The sequence below is a fragment of the Caloenas nicobarica genome, chromosome 6 (assembly GCF_036013445.1).
Source record: "Caloenas nicobarica isolate bCalNic1 chromosome 6, bCalNic1.hap1, whole genome shotgun sequence".
Taxonomy (NCBI): Eukaryota; Metazoa; Chordata; class Aves; order Columbiformes; family Columbidae; genus Caloenas; species Caloenas nicobarica.
In genome coordinates this window covers 25817674-25829462 of record NC_088250.1, presented here as the reverse complement: position 1 = coordinate 25829462, position 11789 = coordinate 25817674, and the positions used below count along the sequence as shown (strand labels likewise).

General features: G+C 53.3%; 1 protein-coding gene across 11 annotated transcripts in view; it reads right to left on the bottom strand.

Annotated features, from left to right (window-relative positions):
* Positions 1-646: 646 nt before the first annotated feature.
* The window catches only part of TNS1 (tensin 1), a 54655-nt gene continuing 43512 nt past the window's right edge, over positions 647-11789 (bottom strand). For all 11 annotated transcript variants that reach the window (XM_065637702.1, XM_065637703.1, XM_065637705.1 and 8 more), the window contains 10 exons: positions 10529-11397; positions 9099-9185; positions 8384-8515; positions 7909-8001; positions 7281-7358; positions 7107-7178; positions 6860-7028; positions 6543-6611; positions 6164-6196; positions 647-5127 (listed from right to left, as the gene is read on the bottom strand). In XM_065637702.1, the coding sequence (XP_065493774.1) occupies positions 4983-5127; positions 6164-6196; positions 6543-6611; positions 6860-7028; positions 7107-7178; positions 7281-7358; positions 7909-8001; positions 8384-8515; positions 9099-9185; positions 10529-11397 (1747 nt within the window). In that variant the 3' untranslated portion in view covers positions 647-4982. The remainder of the gene's footprint in view (positions 5128-6163; positions 6197-6542; positions 6612-6859; positions 7029-7106; positions 7179-7280; positions 7359-7908; positions 8002-8383; positions 8516-9098; positions 9186-10528; positions 11398-11789) is intronic.

Here is an 11789-nt window from a genome sequence, read left to right as displayed (position 1 = left end):
TGAAAGCTCTGACGGATGCTGGGAATTGCTCTGTGGGAGCTAGAAAAGCCAGGCCTGAAACTCTGAGGTGAGTTTTGCCAGATACGGGCGAGCAAGATGGCTTCGAAAGGAGCAGGGAGTGGAATTTAATGGGAGCAGACCTTCGCAAAGGCAAAAGACCCCATACCAGCATCTTCCTATCCCACTCCACTACAGGAGATGGACTCAAAGAAGATCCCCAGGGCTGGACAGATGGCACCTAAAGGCAACCTGGGAGAAAGCAACAGAATTTGAAGACCACCCAGTGTCTGCAGGGCAAGCCGGAGAGATCCCTCCTGGTTAACAAAAGCCCAAGCTGGAGCTGGAGCCACGTAGGAAGTTTTGGGGCTGTCTGGTTAGCGAGCATCTGGTGAACACAAGCTGCGGCTGGAGGATGACAAGCAGCAGCACAACCCCTGCTTCCCACGCCCACCGGCTGTCCGGGGGCCCCAATCTGCTGCTGAGAACGGGGGGAATGACAGCCCAGAGAAAACACAGCACCCGCCGGGGCTTACGGGTTTTTTTCTTCTTTTTTTTTTTTTTTCCCCTCTGTGCAAAAAGAACAGAGCATTTATTCCTATGCTCCCTTAAATTTCAAGATACATTTCCAACAATCCAGACACCAAGCTGGCATTCCAAGCAACAGTATATTTTATATAACTGATTTTTTTTTGTTGTTTTTACCACTTTATAAAGCCATACGATGAACAGCAAAGAATCCAACATCTGTACAACGGGAAGACAACAGCAGAGTCACATTCACACAGGGACATGGTACAACCAAAGTCATCCTTACACGCACGACATTATGGGCACAAAGATACAAAATATAACGTATTCTTTTTCCATCTATATAAATACACAGAAATGGGCAAGTCTAAAAGTTTGAAACTGTTCATTAACACTGATTAGCAAATAAATCTGTAACATTCCCAAAGTAACAAAGACAACAACAAAAAACCCACGCATAACACGGCGGCACATGATCCGCCAACAGAAACATCAGGTTGCTTCCTTTTTTTCCTTTTTTTTTCCTTTCCTTTTTAAGGAAAAGAAAAAAAAAAGGGAAAAAAAAAGAGTAACCCCAAACCAACCTCGCAATTTGCAAAACAAACGAATGAAATGAAACAAGCCCCTGCGGGCTCCTTTGCTGTCTGATCCTCCTGCCTGCTCCTTGGGAAGGGTTGCCTTTTGTTGATGCTCCTGTCTGGGGTTTTTGGGGCAACTGGTTTCTTCACCCGCCCAACCTGCTGGGTGGGGATTTTCTTTGCACTTTGGTTCAGGCAGTTGAACTCACTGGAAAAATCGATGCCTGGAGGCTGGGCTGGGTTTTTCTCCCTACCTGGTTTGTTTTCCATGTGTGGTTTGACCAGGAGGCAGACAGCAAATGTTGCATCCTGAGCAACCCCAAACTTTGCTCAATTCATCTGCTTAAACCCCTGAGCCCCCATCTCCACTGGCAATGGGGGGCCTGGCAAAGACCATGAGATGGGTGCATCCCATCAGCAGATGATGACACAGATCATCCCCCAAAACATCTCTTGCAGGGGGCAGAGCCAGAGGCAGCCCCGTTGAACGGGATCCCCACATTTTCTACCTTGCATGTGCTACCATTTGGGACAGGCAGCAAGCGACCCCCCGCAAGGAGCATCTCCCAACAAATAGCAACATTGACAGCAAAGGGAGGACGGGTGGGAAGGGGCTCCTCTGAAGAACAATCCAACACAAAAAGGGCACATACAATAAATTTACACACGCAAAAAAAAATTATATATATATCTATATATGTGGGGAAAAGTGCGTTTTTAAGGATATCTTTGGCAAGAATATATGCAGTTCTTTGTGCAGGAAGAAGGGATGTGTTTGTGTGTGTGTTTGTGTGAGAGAGAGAGAAATACCATCCGGCTGCTGACAACGGCAGTGTGATTACAACGAAACATATGCTGGGCTTAACTCGTGCAAGCTCAAATCTCAAATACCATGACTGCATTTAAAAACCAAAGAATAAAAACAAAGAGTATTTTCTGTCCCTTTCATAAGGAAAAAATATCAACACTGGGTCCCCACCAGCCCCAGGAGCTGGGTGATCCTCAATGCCAGCTGACGGTCTCTCCTGGGGACAGAAAGGGTAGTTACATCTAAAAATGTAACTTTAAAAAGGAGACAAAAGAAAAAAAAAGTGCCATCAAAGGGAGCTGACAAACACCTGGCTACATCATTGGAAGGTGATTAGCTCTGTTAAAAAAAATAATAATCATCATCAGACAATTTTGTTAGTGTTCAAGATTTGGATATGGTCTTAATCTCCATCTAGCAGGTTAGTGGCGAAGCCGTGCGCGGCCCGAAGCAGGTGTGATGCTGTCAGCACGTATCTGCTGGGGTCGGCTTCTACGCAACACCTCTGGGGTGCTTAGATCTGCTTCATTTGTACGGGGAGAAAAAGAGGAATGGGGGTTTCAAGCACCGGTTTCCGAGGCAGCAGATTAAAATAAAATTACATTATTATCATCTCTTTTCTTAGCAGTGAGAAAACCGAGTCTGAAAAATAGAGGCTTTCAAAAATATATCTTTATATATCTATAAACACAGTGTTTTCTCTAATCGGTGAACGGCAGGGTAAGGAGATTACAGGTGAGATCATCTCTCATCTCGCTTGAATTTCGCAGAAGGAGGGAATCGCTTTTTGGAAACATCAAAAATGAAAAGGTCTCTGCATCTGTGCGGCCAGGGAGGGGGGAAGCCCCCCCAAAACCTCCTGTCCTGCCACCATCTCACAACCAACTCCTTGCTATGCATCCTTTCACACATCAGTACAGCCTCCGGCCGTGCCAGCCCCTCCGGGCGCCCACGCCGCTCCCCCACGCACACGCACACACGCACACACACATGCACACTGGGCACACATGCGCTGCCCCGACACGGGGGGACCCCTGCACCTCTTCCCCCATCCACATTTTTCCTTGCTCTGCATTTTCTTTTAACATGAAGGTGTTTCCCCAGGGCAGGGGAAAGGGGGGGCAGGCAGATATAATGGGGGAGATATGATATGCAGAAAGCGATATGGCAAAAATAAATATTTTTGGAGTGTAAATTTAACCTTTTTTCCTCCTTAAAATTTTGTTAGCTTACAGTATTTCGTCAGTATAGCTCATACATATATTATAGCTATCAAGGCAAAGGCAGTCCAAGGGAGGCAAGCTTTCCAGGGGGGCTGCAGTGCTATATTTCTAATTTTTGCCCCCAATAAACTATTTGGGCCACTTTGCACTGAAAACTTCTCCCAAAAGGCTCTCAGGGGGATATATGCAGCAGAGGGCTCAGCAATGACCGTTTCCCCCACCTCAAACCTGCACGTGTGACCAAAGCATCCTCTACCCCGCCCAGCATCACGGGGCTGGAACCTCCACCTGCTGCCCCCCAACCACGATCTCCCCCTGCTGCAGCAGCATGGGGGGGCCCTTTGCCCCTCTCACCCTCAAGCTGGCCCTCCTCACCTCCCAAAGCAAAGGGAAAAGCCGACGGCACCAAAGTCACTGCAAAACCACGGTGCATTCAGAGGAGGGTGAGCCTCCAGACAGCCAGTTTTGGGGGTACATGCGTGCTGAGCAGGGTGGCTCTCGGAGGACCTGTTACCTCCCCACTGAGCCAACGTTGCCCAGCGACCGCAGGTCCTTTCCTTTTTTTTTTTTTTTTTCTTTTTTTCTTTTAACTTTCTTCCTTTTTTTTTTTTAACGTGGCCTCCAAAATAAAAGGAGAAAAAAGCGCCTGAGTTACTTGTAGTCATTCGCCTTTCGTGCAACTTGAACGTCCATGCAATTTTAAAACCGCTTGCGCGTCTCCGAAGAGCGCAATAGGGGTAGCCACGGGTCTGCTGCTTTGCACAGGGAACCCACCTGTGCCAGCATCCGCTATTATTATAATTATCATTATTATTATTATTATTACAATGTTTTTCTTTCCCTTCTGTTTTGTTTTGGTTTCTGCGTTAAGAGAACATGTGACAGGCTGCAGGAGAAAATTGCCAAAGAGGACTAGTGATGGGAGGGAAAAGGGGATGGGAGAGGAGGCGACTTTCTGCATCCTCCCAGGAGGTTCACAGGGAGGGTCCTGCCTTCCCCAGGAGCAGCAGGAGCCCCCACACACACCTCCCCGAGGGCTGAGGGGCACCAAAGCACCCCTAGGGAGGTGTGAAAATGCCATGACCCCCCTCTCTGGGTGGACTCACAGCTGCTCACCTGTGACCAGTGCTGGGCTCTGGGTCAGCAATAGAGATCAGCCCATGGCCAAGCTCCCCAGGGATGGGAGGGCTCAGGACTAAGCCCCCCCAAAATCCCAGGAAGTCACCAGGCAGCCAGCAGGTTTTGGGAGAAGTGTGGAGGCCAGCGAGGACCCTCCACTGCAGCCATGCAAGAGAAGGTTTCCAAGGGCATCTCCTCCAGTGTCCTGCAGACCCAGCCCACGTTGTTATCTCCTATGCATTGTTTCAAACATGCAGCAGACGTTCACTGATGGAGCTGCTGGGATGGAGCTTCTTCCATGGGTTTTGCTGGTTGTCTCCTTTTTTTTTTCCAGATGGAAAACACCAGTCATGGTCCCGCGTTCGGTCCCACGTAGATGTCATCAGTCAGGACCGTGATGCTGAAAGCTGGGAACACACCTCTTGCTGCTGCCTTCGCTTTGGTCACCTTCCCTGTGCTGGGACATCATGCATCCCGTCTGACATGACTTTGTGGCTGTCTTATGTAGGTGTGTGGTTTTGGTTCCTCTATGTATGTGTTTGGCTTGTGTTGAGTTCTTAAGGGTATTCGTAGGGATTTTGTTTGTCGTTTTCTGTTTTCCTCCAAAATTCCAACCCTTTTCCCCCCCAATTCACTTCCCTCTCCCACAATGCACTTCCTCACACTCCTTCTCGGATCAGCTCCAAGTCCTTCTCCAAAATTCAAGAATCACCTGCAAGCACCGGCTCATCTTTTCTGGCCGGAGCCAAGCATGACCCTGGAGACAAAGTTGACGATGGCTGCAGCTGGCTGGTCCGGGTCTAGCTCGGCAAAGAGGTGGCAGACATTGTCTGTGGTGCTCCCTTGCTTCCTGGCCACAAAGCCAAAGAGCCTGGGTGGGGACAAGGTGAGAGGCTCAGTGAGGTTTGGCAGCATTGCTCACCCAAGGAACACCACAACCCTCTTCCAGCATCATCTTGTCCACCTCTCATTCTTTAACATCCACCTTACATGGTACAGAGGGAGACATCACAACCAGTCTGCATGAAGACCAGTCTACTCTTCCCTTTGCTGCGGTTTCTTTCAAGGCCAGCACTGCATTTCCATCATCTCTTGGCCAAACCTCCCTTGCTCTGACCATCCCTGCCACCTTCCCTAGATCGTTCCCAGGAAGGGACCTTACAGATGATCACAACACTGCCTCACTTTGGGCAATGACCATTGAAACCACAGAGAAATGATGGGCTGGGCATCAGGGTAGACCCTGTATGAGACATCCCATAACACTGGGAAGGCCATGTGGGGACACGGGGCACTGAGTGAGACCATGTGGTTATTTCTGTCTGTCTCTTGTCTGATAAATAAAATGTTCTTTTTTTTTTTTTTTAATTAGAACGTGCAAACTCAAGTTATAAATATGGGGGAACAGAATGTGAGACAGGCCCAGGCCATGGCATTTCTAATTGGAGAGGGGAAATATCCCAGCAGCTGGACATTCTAATAAAAAACCCTTTGCTAACACAATGGCTAAAATTAGTGGGAATTGACCCCTGGAAATGGGCTCAGCCAGCAGCTCTGCACTCCTGTGGGTCAGGACAGGGAGTACAGGAGGAAAGGGAAGGGCTGGCTGGTGGCTCGCACACCCTCAGCATAACCCCCAGCTCTGCTCCATGAGCTGCCTCCCACTGACTCCACTGAGTTTCCAGTAAGGCCAGTTCAGCCAGGGCCGTGCCTGCTCTGACCAGGAATTTAAGGCTGAAAGGTGCTTCCTGAGTACCCAGAACCATGGCCACATGCTTCGTTCCTGCAGCAAGGAGCTGAGGCCATCTCACACTGTCCTGCATATGGCATCTCCCAGCCAATGCTCAAACAGAAGCAGGAGCCACCCTGACAGCAGCTGGGAGGAATCGAGCACAGAAAGTACTTACTTCGCTGGGCCGCTGCCATCAGTTTTAGTCCACCTGCAAGGAAAAGAGAAGGTGTGAGGGATAGTGCCTCCTGCACCCTACAGAGAGATGGGGATGGGATGGGGGCCATGGCAACAACAATGGAGGGCCAGCCTGGCTTTGCACAGGCTTGGTTCTATGGAAGTTCTATGACACTCCTCTACCCCAGCATGCTTGGAGATACCGAGAAGTCACCAGGAGAAGCTGAAGTTGCCCCATGGTATCCAAGGGGACCCTTCATCCCTGCCCTCCACATGAGTAAGGAGGACAGAGGAAGCAAAGACCCTTCTCCAAGCAGCCCAGGAGTGTCAGGGAGAGAAGGGGGCAGGGAACACTTGCTCCCCCAGGTTACAGCACTCACTTTCGTTCCTGGGGGTCCAGGTCGCAGAAGGTGACAGTGTTGAGGGGGTAGTGTCGCCGGAAGAACAATCTGAAAGACATGGCAGTGAGCATCAGGGCCAGAGAGCCCCCACTACTGCCCCACCACAGCCCAGCCCCACTGGCATAGGGGACACTCCCATAGGTCTCCCCTAGGATGCTCCAGGAGTCAAGGACAAAGGCCAGCCCTGCACATGATCAGGTTCATGCCACCCCAGGGACATCCTTCAGCCACACACTCCCTGGATCACAGCCCTGTTGGCTTTGGGGACCCAGGGACATGGCCATGAGGGCTCTTACTTTCTCTGGTTGTCGGTTAAGGTGATGCCTTGTGCAGAGACTTTGAAGTGGACGATGGTAGCAGTGGGTGTGGGGTCAGCCACCAGTGTCTCAGCGACAGCCTTTGCAATGGCCTGGGGTCCCGTCAGTGACTCCATCTCCACCGAGTTGATGAAGAGGACATTGCAGGCTGGAAAAGGAGACACCAGGAGTGGGGTCAGCCACTACTCTGGGCCACATTCACCCTGCAACAGCCCTCCCTACTCACCTGCACCCTGTTTGAGGAGGTCCGTGGCCGAATTGGTGGCTGATGCAGTGTCTTTCTTTTCCTCCATGGGATCTAGAAGACATGGAACAGTTACTGCTGCTCCCTGCTTGGAAATCCACTCCATCCCTGCAGGCTGTTGGGGTGGATACATTCCCTTCTGGTCCTGGCTCTTACCTCGGTCAGGAACGACGAGCTTGCAGGGCAGGGCCAAGGGCATGATGGAGTGCTGGTACACCAGAGCCGAGAGGCAGCCTGGGGAGAGAGGGGCGATGGTCAGCGCAGGGCTGGGGACATGGGTTTCCCTGGTGGTAGATCATTGTTGCTCCAGGTGGATGGGAACAGGCTTTTTGGTGGGTTTCTTCACTGGTCCTAACGCCACATGTGGCATTTCCTCTTGCTGAAACCACCATGACCATGGAGGGCTCAGAGAGGGGGCAGAGATGCCAGGGTCACCTTAGGAGCAACAAATGGGGCAGATGTCCTCATGCAGCGCCTCAGAGCACATTAACCATGGGAAAAAATCGAACAAGGGGAGACCCTGCCCTCCACCCTGCCCAGCAGCATCATTTCTCCTACATGTGTGTGCAGGAAGGTACATACCTTTGTATATACACACGTTTGTGTACACTCATGAATGTGCATGGCCCCAGAGATCCCAAATGCTCACAGGAGTCGGTTGTGCAGAGACAAGAGACAGTAACAGTGATGGGGGCTCTCCCAGATAGTCTGTTTTGATAGCCCAGCACAGGCAAGGCTTTCCCAACCCAACCCCACATGCGGGAAGCACACTGGGGGCACTCACCAAAATAGGGCTCGTTGGGGCATCCTTTTAGTTTCACACCCCGTGGGCTGGTCTCGATGAGGAAGTGCCTCACCAGCTCATTGGTGATATCTCCTGGGAAGAGATGGGACATTCTCACATCAGAGCCACCCCACTCCTCCTCCCACTCTGCAGTCCCACGTGGAAACCAGTGCTCCAGCTCGAGGGAGGGGTCCCTGCCAGCCCACACACCCTCCCCAAATCCAGGCCTTTGCACAGGGTTGACCCCAAGCCAGGCCAAAGTCCGAGATGCAGCTGCCCCTGAGCCCTCCACTGCTCAGAGCAGAGGGTGTCTGGTGCTTCCCTGTGCCCTGTGAGGGGACAGCTGGGAGGGGGGGATCCTGCCACATCAGCACATACCCAAGGGCACAACTGGCACAGCAGAGCCGGCTGCCCGCTCGCCCTGGCCGAACGATGGCAAACATCTCAGCGTGGGATGGAGAAGAGAGCACAATACCTTTCTTGTTCTGCTGCATGACCGTGGGAGGCGGAGAAGCTACTTTCATGGCGAGGCCGTAGGCTCCGCGGAAGGAGTGGCTGTCTCGGATGATGAAAGCCCCTGGCTCCCTGTCCTTCAGCAGTGCAATGGCTGCAGGAGAGGAGGGAAGACCTCAGAGCTGGCACGGTGAGAGCCAATGAGCCCTCCAAAACTAGCAAGTGTGTGGGTTGGGATGGGGTGCCCCAGCTCATCTGCGTATCTGGGTGGGGTTCTCGAGGGGATCTGGAACCAGGCAGGGGCTCACTTCCTCCCAGACTCCGCTGCCCTTGCATGGGCAACTCAGAGCATCCCTTCCCACCCAGCCCAGCTCTGTGCAACTGAGCACTAGAGAACAGGCAGGGATCAGGGGACAAATGCTGTGACCTTGACCCTGAAGCACCTTGTCCCCTCCGTGTTCTCACTTCTTATTTTAGTCATGTCTCCATGACCCCTCTGAGCTCTCTCAACTCAAGATTTGGGTGCTTTGCACCCCAAACTGCATAGACCCACTGCATGTTGTGGGGACCAGTGTTCCTCCACCAAGAGGAAGGTTTGGGGAGCCCACATTATGCAAACTTGCAGCTGAGCTGGGCTGCAACCCCCCCGTCTGCCATGGTCTGAGTATCTGCAATCCACCTTCACTCCTGACCATGACTCCCTTGATCATATCCTTCTCCCTGCGCCATCTACCCACCCTGCTCCCTGGAGATCTCCGGTTTGTACCAGTACTTGGAAGTGTCTTGCACAAACTTGACATTGGCACGAGTCTCGGGGCTGATGTCTGCAAAGAAGGAAAGAGAAGACAAGAAAAAAGTTAAAAGATGCTGCATCTAAAACTCCACATGAGCTTTTAGCAAATCTGGCTAAAGCATTAAGACCTCCTCCTCAGCCCCAACCATAACCCTATCCTCCAAACCCAGGCAGGCTGATCATCAGCTGGAGCTGAGGGGGCTGCTGGGCATCTAAAGCTAAACCCAGACACAAGGGCTCTCAAAGGGCTGTGTGTGGGATGAGCCTCCTTGCCACACAAGCAGACACAAAATGGGAATTCATCGTTTAAAAGGGAGTTGGCCAGGTGAAATGAAAGCTGTTGGAAGAAAGAGACATGTCCAGGGTGTGGCGGAGAGATCCCTTAACTTCAGGGGACCTTCACTGCTCTCTAATGTTCAAGCTTTGGCTCATCTATCATAAAAATAAATTCTTTCCCTTATCTTTGCTCCATGCAGAGGAACTGTGCTCCATGAGGAATGCAGCCCCCTGCCCAACCCTGCCTAACTCAATGCCCACCAGTGAGATGGCCCCAGTGGGAGCCAGTCCTCCAGCTGTGAAGCCACCACTTTACGTGGGCAATGTTTCCAGCCACCTGCTTTCCAAAAACAACCGAGCAAACAACCTAGCAGGCCAGATAGCATCACTGCTGGAGATGTGTTATATCAGCCCTCTGCAACCTGGTCACCTTCAGAGAGGTGGGAGGCTTGCTCCCCTTCCCAGCCAGCTTGTTAATTGTTATGGTTTTTAACTGCTTGTGCTTCCCAGCTGGGAAAGGTTCCCAGCCAGAGCGAGTCACAGGGCCGGGGCGGGCGCCAGCCTGCCCACAAAGGGCTGTGCACTCAGCAGCAAAACCGGCCGGGCAGCCAGAGCCACCGCTGCCCCACGGCTTTATTCCCCTTGTCCTATCATCCCAATCTTGGCGTCACCGAGGTGTCCCATAATGGGAGCCAGCAAAGGCGTTCCAGGCACGGCGACACCCAGGGCACAACACGACGTTTGAAATGGGGAGGCAGCACCACAGCAGGGTCTTGGCGGGGTAAAGCCCACTGGGAACAGGGTCGGGAGGTCAGCACATCCCCACGGCAGAGAAAAGCTGCCTCCGGGTGCTTTGATCTCCCTGTACACAACTCTGGGTACTGTTTACATCAGTGATGCCGGGTCGGTGCTTTTCCTGTTTGGATTTACCAGAAAGTGCAGGAAATGGCCCGAGCCCTGGCAGTGTTACCGGTTTGAGGATGGGCAGGAGGGGTAAATCAGGACGTGGCCGCAAACTCTTTCCCTGCCAGCTGGTGAGGAGGAGGAGGGGAGAGCCTTGGGCAGGGGGACATGGGGACCTCCGACAGCATCCTTTACCTGGCATGGAGAACTTGGAGAAGTCTGGCAGCGTGTGGGAGAAGGCGACGGTGCTCCCACCACTGGGGCTGGACATGCCGCTGGAAAGGGGCGAAGACGCCTTGCCGTTGATGGTGGCATAGTTGGGCAGGCTGTTGGAGCGGTCCCCTGTCGATATCCGCCGCTTCTCAGGCAGCGCGGGCTGTGGCGTGGGGCTGCCCTGCTGGTAGGCAGCTGAGTCCGGGGAGGAGGAGTGCGGTGTGCTCGTGCCGGGGTAGTATGCCGGCGAGACCGGGAAGGACGGCGTGGAGGGAGGCTGGTAGCCAGAGGAGCTGCTCTGCCGAGACAGCGTTGGGCGCCTCTCCTCCGGGCTGGGGTAGCCATACAGGGGGCTGCCAGGGGGGATGGCTGTCGCAACTTGATGCCTGGCCAGGCTGGGGCTCCCCGGTGGGGCCACCAGGTTGCTGTGGGCCGCCACGGCATGCCTGCTCAGCCCGGGGCTGCTGGGAGCACCGCTCACGCTGGGGTTGACGGCTCTTCGCCCAAAGCCAGGGCTGGGCGGCGTGTTGGTAGCCACTGTCCGGTGCAGGGTGCGGGGGCTCCCCGGCAGGACATGGGCCCCCGCCACACTGACCTGCGGTTGTGGCCGAGCTTGGAGGTCCGGCTGGAGGCCAGCTCGGCTATCAGGGTAGTCAGGGCTGGTGTATGCTGAGCCTGGGACCCCACCTTGGATCATTGTAAAGGAAGATGGAGATGAGTTTTGGTAGCTGCTGTGAGCAGAGGGCATCTGGGAGCCAACAGGCGACCGGTAAACAGGCTCAGCCGAGGCATGGGGAGGTGTAAGCGTGCCGTGGGGGCTGCCCTCCGACGGGTAGCTGCGGAGGGAGGCCCTGAGGAGAGATGAGAAAAAGGAGGATTCAGCACCATCACTCATTCCTGCTGCTGGCTGGCACCTTCCTGTGAGTGGTGCACAGGGAAACTGAGGCACAGTGCCAGCCAGCTGCTTGGTTGCTCAGAAGCAACAGTGGGATGGGTCCTCCCAGCTGCATAAAAGCAACTGGTGGCAGCTTTAGCTCCCCCATGCATCCAAATTCCCTCTCAAAATATGACTTACTGTGAGACAAGAGCATTTTCCAGCTCCTCTCCTAGCAAAATGCCGGGTTCGTTCCTCCCTGCCAGCCTCACCAGGTGAGCTGGTGCAGGACACCCGATGGGCAGGGTGGAGAGGACACAGGGACAATGGCTCCACTGCGCCACAGGGCACCAGTGCTCAGCCCAACCC